Here is a 17,839-nt window from a genome sequence, read left to right as displayed (position 1 = left end):
AGGGTTGTCAGTTGGATTGAGAGTACAATAAAGATATTAAAACCCCATGTGTATATTTATTTCACTAAAATGCTTTATTCATAATGTGTGTTTATTTAACCCTTTATTACTATTGGATTAATAATGGATAGGTGTCTTATTGACATCTCTCCATTATTAACCAGGCTTAATGTCACCTTACATTAGCAAGGTGACATTAACCCCTTATTACCCCATATCCCACCGCTACTCGGGAGTCGGAAGAGAGTGGCTAAGTGCCAGAATAGGCGCATCTTACAGATGTGCCTTTTCTGGGGTGGCTGGGGGCAAATGTTTTTAGCTGGGGGGGGGGGGCAGTAACCATGGTCCCTCTCTAGGCTATTAATATTTGCCCTCAGTCACTGGCTTTCCCACTCTGGCGGAGAAAATTGCGCAAGAGCCCACGCCAGTTTGTTCCGTGATTTAACCCTTTATTTTAACACCTAGAGCTCCCAAAGTTTGCACACAGACACTTCTAACATTAGTAGTGAGGAATATGTAAAAATATAAGGGATATGAAATGGTTTACTTTATGTGAACCATGTCTCATATCCTGTCGGGTTTGATAAGGAGATAGCAAAAGCCGGGAATTGAATTACCAGCTTTTCTGCTATCTAGCTCCGTATTAAATATAAATATATATATATATATATATATATATATATATATATATACACACAATATGTGTCTCAATGACATATATATGTGTGAATATATATATATATATCTATATATCTATAGTATGTAGTAGACATTAATTTGATCTATTCTATTCTAACCTGTCAGTGTGATTTTACTCTACACCGCACTGAATTACCGGCTTGTCTATAGAACACCGCTGCGTATTTCTCGCAAGTTACACGCATGGTCCGTGTGTAATCCATATTTTTCTCGCCCCCCCATAGACTTTCATTGGCGGATTTTTGGAGGAATATGCTGACAATCGCAGCATGCCCGTAAAATATGGCTGAGAAATATACAGCAGATAGGAGCTGCCCCATAGAGAAACATTGGTCCGTGTGCAATGCGTTGTTTTTGCCCCTCTCGCTCGTCCGTATTCCTCTCTAGTGTGACGCCGGCCTTACTCATACACAGGACTACTCAGCCAAATGTGCGATCGGCCGAGGCATTGTTCAGCTGACAACCATATAATGTGTATGGCCATCTTAATAAAGCCCCAGTGTTGAGTGTGAAAATTGCAAGATTAATAATTGTATTTTTTTTTTTTAAATAAAGATTGTGATATAAAAAAAAACATTGCCAAAACATTTTTAAACAGCAGGTCATTTTCTGATGTTTTTCTTCATAGGGATATTTCCACAATTGAATGTCATCCCTTATCCATGCGGTAAAGCTTACGGTTCGCTCTGGGTCCAGACACTGACACCCATGATGCTCCCGATACCAGTAGAGCCCGCATTGAATGAATCAGAGGTCCATATGCCCGATCTCCGTTCCGTTCATTGTCCGTGGTACTGCCGCAGAGACCCGACCGCACAGCGCTCCGCTATTTCAGGGACACTCGGTATCCTAGCGCTCCAGCAATCATTAAGGTATATAACTTTCCATTGAGGATAGACCCCTTTAATTTCCACAGGGGAATTTTAGAGCGACACAGTGGCCTAAATATAACCAGATAGAAGCAGACTGCCGAAAACTGAATTTAGTCCATTGTTTTATGGTAATCGGTCACAACCTTGCTCGGTTTTAGCTTTTGATGACCATCGCCTTCAGTTGAACGGCCGTGTGCAGGATCTCCATCCAGATCATTCTAGTGCAGAAATGCATAATGATATTTACCTAACACATTACACACTTAAATGGTTTATCATTACAGTGGACCTAGCCCCTGGACAGCAATGCTTGTGCAGGGAATAATTCTCAGCAGCCATGGCGTGATCTGTAATGCTATAGGAGCCATACAGTAAGTGGTTAAATGCAGTGGTAGCAGAGCCCTGCAGCTGGCTGCCCCCTCCTCCCCTGTGCTCTGCCAAGGGGCACATGATGCAACAAGCTCTACACTCAGAGCACAACCTGCTGACACACCTCCGCACCCCTATTGGTTGCAGGCATGTGTAGGCCTTGTGCCATTGGTCAGCTCTCCATCCCATCCCCCTCCACATGGTAGTGAGTGTCAGGCATCTGCCTGTGTGCTGCTGTAGAGGGCCTCCCTCCTCCCTGGACTGGAGCGCACTCCTACCACTCCCTCCCTTTTATTTCTCCCTCCACTCTTTTCCTTCTTGTTCATCAGGAAGTAGTTACAGACACAGCTGCAGTCACCTCTTCATTTGGATATTTTCTTTCATTTTTTTAAATCTTAAAATATTTTAATTTTTATTTCATTGGATTTCTCTGGGGGCAACTAAAGGATTTAAAGGAGATCATAATATCCAAGTAAAAACTACAGAGTTACTGTGCAGTGTGCTTGGCGAGGGTTTACTGTACAGCTGACCCTGTCTGCTTCTATCCCTTCCATCCTAAGTCCAGATGTGCGCTCCACTGGTACACCCAACACTGCAAAGTCCTAAGTGGGGTGAGATCATGCCCGGCTGCCAGTTGTGAGGCTGTGGTGGCTGCAGATGTTGGCACCACCAGATGCCAAGACCCTCCTTCCAACCTAAGGCTGATTGCACAGATGTCCTGTCTTCCGGTTGGGATCCCTGATCGTCTTCCCAGAGGGCTTGTCTGGCCACCGCGGACATGTCCGATCATTCCCAATACCGGATTCTTCTAGACCTTCAAGCAATTTGGATTCTAAAGCATTTCACTTAGAAGCGTCTCCTTCTTGGCGCACCATCCCATTTTATCATCATTGACTGCTAGTCTTGCTCTTTTCCCCTTTGCGTAACAGATTTCTTGTCCATTTCCTTGTCGCTGTCACATTGTATCTGACTGTCCAGAAACTGTTCCAGTCCTTGTTCTCAGTTGGCGGTTAAGGATTGTCAGATGTGAAGCACCTAAGCCCAAGCACAGGGTGGGGGGAGTAAGGTGGAGGGACCCTTCTGAATGCCTTTACAAGGTTTCTGGTGGTGGGTTTGCTGCAGGCATGGGTTCACCCTCCTGGGCAGATATGGGGAGAAAGAGGAAGAGGAGGAATCCTTTGAGATGAGCAGCCCTGGTGTCCTGATGGCCAACAGAAATGTAAGTGTCCATCCAGTACATTGTATATGACTATGCCATTATTTCACCTTACGATAACCTCATCGTCTGCCCTTTACTAACAATGACCCATGAAATCGTATCGAAGATTAAATAAGGCAATGGCAAAAGTTGCAGTTAAGTTGTCAGAGCCGCTTTTACAAATTGTCGATGCCTATGAATTATTAATTCATGTAATAGCCGCTGGTCTGTAATGAATGATTTAACAGTCTAACGGCCTGGAAGCGTGCTTAATTGGTAGGTTTCTTTTCTTCATTTTTGTCCTTGGATATAAATGTATATTTGTAATGTAAAGATAATATTAAGAATCCTCATTGGCTTTAATGGCTAACTGAAAAGGTGATGAAAATTGCAGACTTTCCAGACTACTCAGGTCTGGTTACCAGGCACGGGCTAACACCTTACCCGAAGAGTCACATATTTGGACACCACAAGATGTAGGAACACTGGCTCCCACTGTACACAATTATTCCTGTATTAATAATGTGATGTCTTATCCTACCGCAAAGGCGAGGACTAGCAACATAGCTGGGGAGCATCAAGTCAACGTCGCCAAATTCTCTGGATACGATTCAATTAAATCCATTGAGTTGTTAGGTAAATTTAGATTTCTAAATTTAGGTCTCCAAATCTCCACCAATCTCAGTGGCTGTAGCTTAACAGCATCCAAAAGGACTATTTGATTTATAAGGAATAGGAAGGTTTAATTTGGGGGCAATCATAACAAATGAGGAAGATGAGAACTGGTCATTGTAGCAAATTGGTCATTGTAGTTAGGGCTCCTACGGACGACCATAAAAATCACATGACTTATCTGTCGTTTTGACGGATAGCACTTGTCCCCATGCTATCTAACGAGGCCGATTTTTCGCAGAATGCACTATTTGCCTCCGATAATTGGAACGCACTCGGCCATTCAAGTATATGGGTCAGTGAAAAAAATCAGATGACATCTGACCGAGAGGAGATTTTTTTTATTATTTTTAATTTCCACATCTAAGAAAATCTGATCCGACTCTGAATGATCAAAGTCTGATCAGAGTGTGGTTGGCATAATTGGGCGGAATTTCTCTTGTGTGACCCTAGCCTAAGAGGCCAACTTGGACCAATTTAATCTTCGTGATCAGTTTGGCCAGAAATCTGTAGTTTTGCATCAGTACTATTAACTATTTCATATATGGGACAGCGCTCGCCTTGGGCAAAAAAAAAAATAAATAAAAAAATAAAATATGTGGTGCTTTTTCTAAGCGTGGTCTGATATACCAGCAGGGTGTCATCTGTACGTAAACTTCATTTAGGTTAAACTGCTGTTCCTATGGCAACCATTCTGGGAAGTCCGCCAGGTTGAGTGTTGCTACATTTTACAGTTTTGTTACTTTGCCCTGGGCAATATTCATTATAGGTGGAGAATAAAGGGAGCGTTCTTCGATGTATGGTAGCACTAGGACATAGATATTCCAATGTCTCGGGCAGGTCCACCATCTGCATTGTGTGCACTCATTGCACAAGAGTACAGAGGTTTATCCAGTTACTTGTAGAACAAAAATGTGTGCAATAAGGACAATGTCAGCAGAGGTTGGATCAGTTCAGGTTTGTTAGTTTATTTCTTTTTACGTAAGGATTCTTTGAGGTTTGGACTGCTTGGTGCACGGCCGGGAGATGTTGGTATTACCAGGGAAGTAAGGGGTTAACCTAATCCTGTCCATAGCTTTTATAGCCACCTCCTGATCCAAGAAAAGCGGAGTGAGAGGTGACTTCTGTTTGTGGGATGGATTTATCTCCCTTTAAAATCCACATTAATCCATAGGTTGACATTAGAGAATCCATAGAGTGACAGGTATGTGCAGATGGAGAATCCATGGAAGTTCTGCCTGATGAACTTTTACAGGACTAGTATGATAGTGGCTACATCACATTTTATATATTTTTCCCTCCCTTAAATTGCAAGAACCATGTCATTGTTTAACTTAGAATTTCATAGGAACAGAACTCTGCAAAGCTGGCAGCGCCACACAAGATCCAGTGGCATGCCTATGGTTGCATCATTGTAGATGATGCCTATCTGACACCATCTATCCTGTGCCCAACAGCTATGAGTACAAAAATGAAGAATTTATGCTTGGTTGAATAAAAATTTTTTTAAATAGTGCCACCCTTGTCTACTGGCTTTGTGTGGTATTGCAGCTCAGTTCCATTCACCTCTGTAAGGCTAAGATACATTTTTTTGCAGTTTGAAATAAAGGATCCATGTCATACAACTTCTGCTCAAAATTTAGCTATACCACTGAAATTACTGTCACAGCTCTTGTACATGACCGATTATATCGGACGAGTGCTATCCATGGATGTCACGGATCGCACTCATACCCAAGTTATTCCCTGGGGCTGTGCATATGTCCCAATTACTTATTTGGACCGAGCAATCCAAGTAAATAATCGGGGGCATATCCAATTTTGATACAAGTGTTGGATCAAAATTGTCATTGCAAGTCTAGGGGTCCGTGGAAAACATTGAACCGCACTTGGATGACATCCAAATGCGGTCTGATTTTTACGGATTGACATAATGGAGAGGGTGGAAAAACATTTTGTTTAATTCTCTCCACTTCTGAGAAAAATTGATCAGAATCTGATCAGAATAATCGGACCGATTTTCTCAGATGGAGAGAAAGTGGTCGCGTGAACAGCATTATCAACACATTAGATTGGAAGTAAACCAGCAGTTCTTGAAGTTGGAAGCAGGAAAACTTGGAAAGCATACAGTAAGGATCTGATCGATTTAAAAAAGAGATGGTTGATGACTGGGTCTGACAATTACCAAGTGACTGGTCTAAGGGGGTGATCCAGTATGCAGTGGTTAGGAACTATCAAAAGTGGTCCAATGGGAGGTAAGTCTTGCATGTCTGCTCTGATCCCCCAGCAGAATTACTGTAGAACAAATTCATGAAAAAAGTTAATTTTGGCGTTGAAAAAAGGTATCAGATCAGACAGTGCATCCATCACAACTTGCTACGCAGCCACATTGACCCCTGTTCACACCCAGTGGGCACTTGCTCATCATAACGTGACTATGGAGCAATGGAAGTGGCCAGGTCTAATGGATCACATTTTTTACATTACATGGACAGCTGGGTGCTTGTAGATTACTTACCTGTAGAAGAGATGTCACAAGATTGCAGTACGGGAAGAAGCCAGTGTTTTTCTGGAAACCATTGGCTTCCTGGCATATATGGGGGTATTACTAGAGACCTGCAGCCCCTCACTAAATATACTTTAATGGCAGTGGCCTCTTTCATGTCATTCATTAATCTCGATAATCATTCATCTTTAGTCGTGTTCACACACAGTGGAAGCACTCGCTATCAAACACCGCATTGGACCAGAGGAGCCGCGATCCATGAACTGCTCATTCGAGAATCACAAAATTTTGTAGATAACAGCTGTCTTACCCAAAAAACATGCTCCCAATTGTAAGACACTGGGATTTACCAGTGTTTCCCTGCTTTACCATACCAACCATGCAGCCAGTCAGTCAGTAGATGGACCACTGTCATCAGCAAAGCTCTTCTAAAAATGTTCATTGGAGTTGAGCATGGTCTGTTCTCACTAAGGCTGCGTTCACATGCAGCAGACATGCTCACAGCAAAAACTGCAATGCGCCTGTTCCGCATTGGTCTTTGAACTACTTTATGGCAAATTATTTTCCCACCTATGTTTTTTCTTTGTTGTGAAGTACCTAGAGTTGTTAGTCCATCACTTTGGAAGAGGGAGATTAAAATTCACTTTTAGGCTGCCGTCACACTAGCAGTATTTGGTCAGTATTTTACCTGAGTATTTGTAAGCCAAAACCAGGAGTGGAACAAATAGAGGAAAAGTATAATAGAAACATATGCACCACTTCTGTATTTATCACCCACTCCTGGTTTTGGCTACAAATACTGAGGTAAAATACTGACCAAATACTGCTAGTTTGACGGCAGCCTTAAAGTCACACTGTGTGCTGGATGATGCGGTTTATGCACATTAGAGGTAGGTATCCTTCTATTTTCTCATGGACATCTATGGAAATATTTTAGCAGGTTACATTGACTTCTATGACTGATTGACTGAGCTGCAATACCAGACAAAGCCAGTAGACGAGAGTGGCACTATTTATTTTTAAATCTTATTCAACCAATCAGGAATTCTTCATTTTTGTACTCATAGCTGTTGGCCACAGGATAGATGGTGTCAGATAGGCATCATCTACAATCACCTCAGATGCAACCATAGGCGTGCCACTGGATCTCTTTGGTGGTTAATGTGTCAATGTTTGTAGACATTGTGTGACTCCATTCATTCCTAAAGAAGTGCATAGTGCAAGGTCTGTAAAAAGCAACACATACAGGAGGTAAACCTAAGATAATTAGAAAGAGGCCTAGACCATTACTGCCTGAGGGCCTAGACCACTCCCAGTGCAGCCCTATGCTGACCCCTATCCCACCCAGCACAATATCGGCCTTGTAGTGTAAAAGGCTAAGAATATGTCTACAGGAGATGCTCTGTAACCTGCCAGAAGAAGCCCTAAAGAAATATTAACAAGAATGAACATTTGCACCTCAATATAAAAACAAATTGCTGTGCCTATGTTCCTTTTTGGAGTTTCTTTTAACCTCTTCGAGTTTCCAAAGATGCAAAGCTGTTAAAACAAGTGTTCTTGACCATTCTTCGGGAGGCCACCACCGGGAAGACACTCACTGTTTTATAGACACAAATATAAAAAAAGCGCAAAAAGACGACTGTAGAGACGCCAAAAAAGACATTTAAGGAGAAACACGTCTGGCATTTTCCTGAAGTGTCTTCTGCTTGAATAACTTGGTGAGTACGTCGGCATCTAAATGACGTCAAGTGCACTTAGCTTCAAGGGAGTTCCTTAGTGCTAAATACAGTTCATGGACAGAAGCTAAAATCAAGATTTTTTAGCAAATAAGTGGATTAATTTTCCCTGGTCTAAGATGTTACTCTTTGCACTTCAAGTCATATTTGGCTTCTGAATAATAGCCCGTCTTTACATGCTAGGTAGGACATCACCAGTATTTCTTCACACACTCTTGTCACAGAAGAATGAATTTTCTGGAAAACAAATCTGCTGGGCTGCATCTGGGAATTTGCTCATCAATGTAACTCTTCAACGTTCATTTTCACAATGAATGTTCAGCACCTGGCTTCTCAGAGGAGCAACAAAGCCCCTCAGTATTTGGCCTGCGGTGAAGGTCCCAGTAATGAGACCCACATGTTTCTGCCTCAGAGCTGTAGGTTTGCTGGCCTTGCACTTCTAACCCATTCCCGAAGCACACATATGGGTAAACAGATAGAAGCTAAAATACACAGGAACACACTGATATACTTTGAATATTTATTTGCTTTAATTTCCTAAATTCCAGTAAAAATGGTGCAATCCAGCTCAAATTCGCCATTGTGCACAATAGTGCAGAATATATACCGTATATATATTTAGCTTAGTTTAAGATGCCCAAAGAACAAAGGCCTCCATTCATCAAAGGGATTATGCCACATAAAAAGATTTGAAAAGTTGCAAATTATTAGGCAAAACCTGCAGATTTTCTGATTCCAACATGCTCCCACTTCAAGACCGATATGAACCATGCCGCCTTTGATGAATAGTGACCAAAGCCTGTAAGAACAGATTTATTTATGTTGTTCTAGGGGAGTAAAACTAGGAGATTCACTTATAAAGAAGGATCTGAGGGTATGCGTAGTTCTCAGGCTGAATAATACCATGCAATATAAATTAGAGGCTTCGAAAGTCAGGAGGATATTGTCTTGTATTAAAGGAGACATGGACTCACAGGACAAGGACATGATAATACCACTTTACAAAGGAATATGCAGTTCAGTTCTGAGCAACAAAACTGATAAGGTGCATGGTAGATCTAGTTTTGAGGAAGGATTTCAAGAAAACAGTCTATTTAGAATTGAGAAGAGACGTCTAAAGGTGAACATGATTGATTTGTAAAAGGAGATAAATGGCCCTTACAAAAAATATGGTCAAAAGCTGTGTCATGCAAAACCCCTTCAAAGGACAAGAAGGTACTTCTTTCTCCTGGAGAAAGAAAAGTTAAATCTCAGAGGAGACAAACCTTCTTCATCATGAGAGCTCTTAATTTGTGGAACAGCCAACCTTAGGAGCTGGTCCCAGTAAAAACCATCGATGGTTAAAAAAAACCTAGATGCTTTTTCAGAAGAATATAACATAAATGCTATAAATATGTACATGTATAAAATAGCGTACTTGTTCTGAATTTTGAGCCAGTTGATCAAGGCAGATTGGATCATGCATTATGGATGTACTTATAACCCATTCCCATTATCCTTTCACATCCGTTAGTTGAACTCGATGAACATATGTCTTTTTTGAATCATAGTAACTTTGTGTTAGAGCAGGAGTGGGGAATTAAATTTCCCAAGGGACCACATGAGACTGTGGCTCTTGTGGAGGGCCGAACCAACCAGCTTAACTTAATTCTGCCTATCATTATTGTTTTATATTATAGTATTATATCCCAACAAAGCCCTGTTGCACAGTATGATGTCCCCACACAGCTCCCCTGACACAGTATGATGTCTCCATACAGCCTCCTTGCATACTATGATGTCCTCACACAGCCCCCTTGCACAGTATGATGTCCCCACACAACTTCCTTGAACAGTATGATGTCCCCACATAGCTCTGTTGTACAGTATTATTTCCCCACAAAGCCCCCTTGCACAGTATTATGTCCTCACTTGCACAGTATTATGTCCCCACACAGCAGCCCCCCCTGCATATTATTATGTGCAAAGACTCCCCTTGCACAGTATTATGTCTCCACACAGCTTCCTTGCATACTAATATGTCCCCACACAGCCCCCTTGCACAATATGAAGTCCCCACATAGCCCCCTTTCACCCTTTCACAGTATTATGTCTCCACACAGCCTTCTTATACAATATGATGTCCCCACATAGCCCCCTTGCATAGTATTTTGTCCCCACAGAGTCTCCTTGAATAGTATTATGTCGTCACACAGCCCACTTGCACGGTATTATGTCCTCAAAAAGCCCCCTTACATAGCATTATATCCCCACAAAACCCCCATGCACAATAATGACCTCTCTGTTTCATCATTGTTTTCACTCATATCTGCACTCCAATGATGATATAAGTGAAATAGAAATGCGTGGGGGCGGCTGCGTAGTGCAGGACGCAATTGTATCCTACCCTTTGGCTGTCCCAATTTACGGACCACACCAGAACAGTGAAAGGGCCCCAGATGACCTGCGGGCTGCACTTTCCTCAGGTCTGTGCTAGGGGGATGATCAGATAGCTGTCAGCTAGATAAACTGAGCAAAGAGCTAAGCTGTGTGGAAACCTTTTAAGGAGTTTTTATACATGCCATTTTGATGCCATTATGTACGAATAATTAATATAATGTGACCTGTAGTATAAGAAGCAAGCTGTATTTAATTGCACAGTTAGAACGAGGCTTAGTCATTTTGGGAAATCATGACCACTTTAATTGTTGGGTGGCTTTGAGGAAGTGGTTTTGCCTTTGTGTGGTATTTTCTGAAAACCTGGAGACTTGCATAAAGGAATCTGACTCTTTCTGTACAAATTGAGTAAGGAGTGGCTCTAGCATCACATTGCTGGAGGCTGTAGAAAACCTGTTGGACAAGATGCGATTATTACGGCTGTTTTTTTCAGTGATATAGATGTCAGATTTTATGTCAAGCTGTGGAGGACTGAGGTAGTTGTCACAGAGAGAAGTTGCCATGTAATAAGTAGTTGTCAGGCTGTGAATCTGCCTTCCCATTACTTCTTTTATATGCTGAATGCCGATATCCTGATTCAACAATTTTACAGGATCTTGCATTCATTCTTCAAATGTAGCAGGTTTCCCATGACAGATTTTCAGCTCTACCACATATTTTGTCTACTGAGCAACTGCTATGAAGACTCCATCATGTGCGATTGGCCGTGGTGGCGTGACATGAGCATCTGTCCTCGTAATTTCATACACCAGTAATTGTTTTGGGGTTGTTTAGAAAATTGTCACCTGTAAGTAGGCATAAGGCTGTTTTACACCCATGGAGGTTCATAGCTCTGAAGCATACCTCCTTAAACCACAAAAAAGCAAAATATGTGTGTGTTACTAGGATCCTTCTACTTCCGTTGGCTTCTCTCATTACAGGAAAATTTAGACCATCAATTGAACCTTCAGATCCAATGGCCGTGCCAATAGTGCCTTCTGACATGTTCAGAAATCTAGAAAGTCTGCACCACCAGTCACACCTTTATTTCACAAATTTCAAAAGCATTTACCTGCAAATACTATATGGACAAAAGTAGTGAAACTCCTACACATTACACCTACAGGAGCTTTCATGACATCCCATTCTAAAACCCTAGGAATTAATATGGATCCGGTCCCCTCGTTGCAGCAAATACAGCTTTTACTCTTCTGAAGGCTTTCTACAAAATTTTGGAGGGAATATGTGGAGATTCTTGCCCGTTGATCCAGAAGAACTATATTGAAGTCGGACATTAGTGTCGGTCAAGAGGGCGTGACTCACAATCTTCATTCTAGTTTATCATAAAGGTGTTCAATGTGGTTGAGGTCAGGGCTCTGTCAGTCACGTTCTTCCACACCAAACTCACCTAACCATGTCTTTATGGGCCTTGATTTATGCTCTTGACACAGTGATGTGGGACAGAAAAGGACCTCCCCCAAACTGTTCACTCAAAGTTTGAAGCACACAATTGCTTAAAATGTCTTGATTTGACACCTCTCACTCAGCCAAATCCAGATCTCCACTTTGCACTGACGAGGGGCAGTACACAGAAACAGTGTCTGCAAATTGAGATTCCGGTTTGGCTTTTATCCTAAGTCATGTGACAAGGCTCGTTAAAGGGTCGACATTGACTGTTAGGATTGCTACTTCCAATAGGTGACACTAGAGGTCTAGTCCTTTTCCACTCTGAATAGACAATTTGGTTTGAAGAAGCAATAACATTTTTGACACTAGAACTAAGAGGTCTAAGACAACTCCTGAAAAAACACCCATAGAATTATCCCTCCTTCACCTAACTTTACAGTTGTCACAACACAGTCAGCCTTGTCCATCAGACTGCCAGATAGAGATGTGTGATAAGTCACCCCATAGAACACGTTTCCACTGATTAAGGGCCCCTTCACACTGTGCAATCAAAGTCTGAACGAGCGTTCGATTTGTGACGTTTATCCGTCCTCGTTCCGAGGTTGCAAAGTGTGACATGGCGTTACGATCTGCGACGCAGCCCAGCATCGTACGATGTGAAAGAAAGAGCAGAACTTTCTTTCGTCGTAAATGTCTCGCTGTGGCGGTCGAAATCGTAGTATGTGACGGCGGTCATACGAGCTCGTAATGCGACTACGTGGGTTGGGCTTCCGCATACCTGTCTCCTGATTGGGCGTGACGTTTTAGCACGCCCATGCTGGTAATACGTCACGCTCGGAGTCGTAGGACTATGGCGGTGTGAAGGGTAGCGTACGATTGCGACGCGTGACGTTCACATCGCAACTACGTCAGAAAAAGCGTTAACATCGTAGAGTGTGACCGCTGGCTACGAGCTCGTACTGCGATGTCGAATATGACGCAAATGCGTCGTAATCGTAGCAGAATCGACCAGTGTGAAGGGGCCCTTAGAGTTAAGTGGCAGAGTGCTGTACACCAGTCCATCCAACGCTTGGTCTTGTGTTTGGTGATGGATGTAAGACTTGCATACAGTTGCGCGGCCCTGATAGCCCATGCCTTGAAGCTCCAGGCACACAGAGAAGGTTTTGATCTGTGCAGTTATTGAGTCAGCAGAGCCTTGGAGACTTTTATGCTTCAGCACTAGGTGACCCCACTCTAGAACGTGTGGTCTCCACTTTGTGGCTGAGTTGCTGTGGTTCCATCCGGTTTTCAAGAATGCCATTCAGAATTCATCACGAGATATTTAAAAGAGAAGACATTTCATGAACAAACTTGTCATAATAGTGGCATCCCATTACAGAACCATTTGCAAATTCAGTGACCTCTATATAAAGACCTATTCTTTCACAAATGTTAGTAAAGGCAGACTACATTGCTAGGGGCTGGATTATATACAGCTGTGGCAATAGGTCTGAATGAAACCCTGAACTCAATTATTAAGAACTGTGTCCCAAAACAACCCCAATTGAAGACATATAAAATACACTTAAAAATGGATGCAAATTAAGAAAGCCTGAAACCAACAACAAATAGACAAAAAAAGGCACAAAAAATGAATTGTGCCTATAATTGTATATGTAATTGGTCTATGCAGCCAAGATAAAACTTCTGGAAGCTGCACACTTCAAGTTTAGTAGCTTTTTAATTTGACAGAACATTTATATCAGAACCAATGTGTATTTGGAGAGGATGATTAAAGATGTAATTCAACAATATTCAGAGGGCTTTAACCTGTTTTACCGGAGTAACCTCCTCACTGGCGCCAAAATTCTTTAGTCACTAGATAGCATGTGCATGTCATCACTTGGATTAAAGAATTTATGACAGTGCTGTGCAATTTTACATGTTGTAAAACATATTTGTATTATACTGGTATGTCATATTCTTAAATATGTGGCTTGAGATGGTACAATGATTCCTAAGTTCTTAAGTCCCACCAGTTAGTTACCGTATATACTGTACACACATTCATGTAAAATGTAATTCTTAATTTTTATTAATTTTTTTAAAATTCTGATTAAAGAGAACCTATCACCTCTCCTGACATATCAACTATCGATACTTAATTTCCCATTTTATAACAATTCTGCATTATCTTTTCTTGGAACTTTACTTTTTGTCATTCCTCTGTTATTCCATCTGGAAATATATGAATCAAGTGAAAACTGGAATTACACACATCTTTGACAAAGAAAATGTATCTGATGGACAGCTTCAAAGTGTAAGGGAGATGCCCTAATCAGCTGTCAATATTCATGAACTTATAGAAGGGAGAATGGAGGAACGCCACAATGCAGACTTTGTGTACCATATAAGTATTTTTAAAAACATACGCCTCAGGGGAACTGACATGCCCTTTTTATGAAGGTAGGCAGTCATGAAAAATGGTGTGGTGTAATTGTTGGAACTAACATGGTGTAACTTCCCCCTCTCTACTGTTAATAAAGTGACAGATTTTTTTTTGTAAATTTTTTGTAAATTAGGCTTGACGTGATAATTAAAAATTACAGAATTCATTACCCACCTATTGAGCTCCTCCATAATGCTGCCCATGTCCCCTTTAGTCTCCTTGCTTCCTTATTTGGTGGGGGCACATGGGACTCATGTAGCCAATCACAGGCCATAGCTGCAACTAGTGATTGGTCACAGCGGTCACTTTCTGCAGTTAGCTGTTTTTGAGATCCTACATTACATGGATCCAGAAAAAAAAGATATACTAGCCTTGGGCCAATGGAAGTAGACCCGAACATTGAAAATCTAGATTAATTTTGCTCAATACCAGTTAGTGTGTAATTAAAACTGCAAAAATATGAGGTATAATATAAAGATCGATAAGTGAACATGAATAATTTCCAATACATCCTCATGCTTGACACAAGCTGGTATCTTTCTTGGAACAAAAACAAGTTTGTCTTAGGTGGGAAACTGCTGAATACATGGGAAAAAAATGTTGATTGCCTACCATTTTCCAAGCACTTTACCACATACAAAGGATATGACAGCAGTGCAAATATTGGCTATATAATTGGGCAGTGATATTACACTATTAATTCTAGCACCTGAAGTTATTGGAGCTGGTTATTTCCTGCAAGATAAATAGCAGTGGTGTGGAAACCACATTGCGTACAGAGCAGCAAGTCTTCCCAGGTCACCACTATGAGAGGGAAGTGATTTACGCCTATGTCCAACGAAATAATCCACAGCCACATGTAAAACTGGATATGAATACTTACCTCACATTACCCTGATCTAACCTTCTAGACTAGGAAATGGGATCCTGCAATATTCACAGTTTCATCAAGTCTTGGCAGACCCATTAGTGTAAAGTTGTTGTGTTGGGAATTACCTAAGTATGTTCAAAGGAAACCTGTCAAAGGGTGAATCATACGCCAAACACCACTACTGCCACCACTAGCTGCTGGGTTAGATCATGGGTTTTCAGAAGGTGTCCTTTTTTTTACCAAAGTGTAAAGAGGAGTTTGGAACAAAGTGCACCTTAATCGAGAGCATGCGCAATATCCTGCAGGAATCACATAGCAGAGAGTAAAGCTATCCATATCCCAAACCTGCCCAATCAGGCTTGATTAACATCACAAGGTATGTCATCACAAGCTGATCCAAAATCACTTTCATGCACCCTTGTCTTCTAGTTCTGGTCCTTTCCTGATAGACTGACACAAATATACCCAGCTTTATGGTGCATGCACCGGAAGCCAACACCGGTATAGGACTATAAGACACCTCGGTCCGCTCCATTTATCAAGCCATACTAGACAGGTTTAAGCGACAGCCAGCTTGACTGCCTGCTGACAGCTATCTGGAGCGTATGACCATATAAATGCAGATTTTAAGAATCACTTCTGATGTACAAATTTGCAACATTCCTATTCATTTTGCAGCAGATTTTCTTTAAGTGCATAAACACATCAATCGTGTACATTTTCCACCATATGTGAATGTAAACTATAGATCAAATCATGTAAATTATAAGTCCATATTTTCAAAATGTTAAATTGCTGACTTACAAACAAGGCCTGGCATTTGAGAGGAATAAGTATCAATCTGCCAAATAAAAATAAAATATGGGGACAATACAGTTTTCATCAGAAAAACACTAGTAGGTCCACAAAAATGTTGCGACTTTTGGTGGTTTTATGCCCAATAACGTTTTGAAAAGGGGGCATGGAAAAGCATCATCAGCATATTTATCATAATTTATGCCACAAAAATAGCGTAGATTACAACAAAAAGTTCTAGTGGTGGTGCTTGGCTGAAAGATACATGAAGTTCATTAAGAGGCGCCACCCTCCTCTAAGTTCAGTGCATCTTACTCCAGTGCACTTTTCATTAAAGAAACACTTTCATTTATATTTTTTAAAATTAAATCTGTGCATATAATATAGTGTGAGGGTATTAATATACTCACCAACTGTACCATCGCCTTCTCCGGGATCCAGCGACGTTCTTCTCCTCTTCTGAGTAACGTTGCCCCTCTGCAGACTCTCCGAGTCACGCTGCGCTCTGTGTAACCCAGAAGTGACTTTTACATTGTAAGTTTATGGGGCATCAGAACGAGGTTCCATAGTCTTTCATTGTAAAACAGACTTCCTGCTCATGTATAGAGCATAGAGTCAGTTGGCTAGTAGGGATGAGCGAATCTCAACTGCAAAGTTTGTGGTTCATACCAGATTCCTAGTGTCCGGTACTGAACTCCGAACATGGATTTTTTTTCTTGGAAGTCTGTTTTAAGGTTCGGGTTCGGTGCCGAATAATGTTTTTTGAAAGGCTGCAGCAAAACCAATTAACAAACGATCATGCCGCCGGCAGTTCTGGAGCCATCTCAGCCACGCCAAGTATTGGCACTGCTGTGATTGGCCGACGCAACTCGTGACTTGGGCTGTATAAACGCTGGATCACGGGTGGCGCTGACATTGTACTCTGACTAGCATAGGGGTAGTGTAAAATAAATAACTTTAAAAAAACAACCTAGGGTCGCCCCTATTTTTAATAACCAGTCAAGGGAAAGCGGACAGCTGTGAACTAGTCTTATTATGCTGGGAAAGAGCCAATATCCATGGACCTTCCCAGCCTATTAATAACGTCATTTTTTTTCTTTTACTGTATTTTTCGGATTATAAGACACACCTTTTTCCCCAAAAAACTTGGGAGGAAAATCAGGGTGCGTTTTGTATTCCGAATGTACAGTAGCTTATAAGGGGGCGGCTACAGTGGAGCAGGGTCACAGGAGGCAGGTTCACTGCTGCAGAAGGCCGCAGGAATGGGGCGATGCTGCGGGCCCCGGGCTGGGAGGAAGAGGCGTCCCGGCAGTGCAAAGCTGCAGGTCCTGGGCTTTCATAAAATGGTGGTGAACGGAGTCCCCACACTTCCCATTGATCTCCCTGCTATGGATGTCATTAAAATGGCCACAGAAGATGAAGCATGCGCAGATTGAAATCTTGGCTCCCGAGATCTCGAGCTGCTCATGCGCTACCTCCAGCAGCCATTTTCCCAAAGCCCACCGCAGAGAAATCAATATTTCTTGGTATTTGGAAACACACTGAAATGCATTTAATGCAAATTTATGGGGAAAATCCACACATAAAACTCAGGGAAATTGACATGTAGCAGGTTTCAAATACGCACCGCAGTTCAGTTTACGCTGCATAAAAGGAAAGCACAGTTGGCATAAGATTTCTTATAAATCCCATCCACTTTGCTGGAGCTGTAAGATGCTGCATTTTTTGTGCAGTGACAATACGAAGCGTCAAAAACTTATGGTGGGAACTTAACCTATGAAGCCAATGCTGCACTTGGTTATATTATCTGAAGAAACAAGAGTAAAACCCAAAAGCTACTGGAATTCTGTATTGTCATCATGAGCCACAGG

General features: G+C 41.7%; 1 protein-coding gene across 3 annotated transcripts in view; it reads left to right on the top strand.

Moving 5' to 3' along the window:
- The first annotated feature begins 2,260 nt into the window (after positions 1–2,260).
- Positions 2,261–17,839, top strand: part of PLEKHH3 (pleckstrin homology, MyTH4 and FERM domain containing H3) — an 84,937-nt gene continuing 69,358 nt past the window's right edge. For 2 of the 3 annotated variants that reach the window (XM_077251997.1, XM_077251996.1), the window contains exon 1: positions 2,261–3,159. In XM_077251997.1, coding sequence (XP_077108112.1) covers positions 3,025–3,159 — 135 coding nt within the window. In that variant the 5' untranslated portion in view covers positions 2,261–3,024. Of the gene's footprint in view, positions 3,160–4,725; positions 4,768–17,839 lie in introns of those variants that run through there. The other variant, XM_077251998.1, reaches the window with a different exon arrangement.

This window comes from Ranitomeya variabilis, chromosome 4 (genome assembly GCF_051348905.1).
Source record: "Ranitomeya variabilis isolate aRanVar5 chromosome 4, aRanVar5.hap1, whole genome shotgun sequence".
NCBI classification, from domain to species: domain Eukaryota; kingdom Metazoa; phylum Chordata; class Amphibia; order Anura; family Dendrobatidae; genus Ranitomeya; species Ranitomeya variabilis.
Note: the sequence above shows the minus strand (reverse complement) of the source record. Positions and strands in the feature narration are given on the sequence as shown.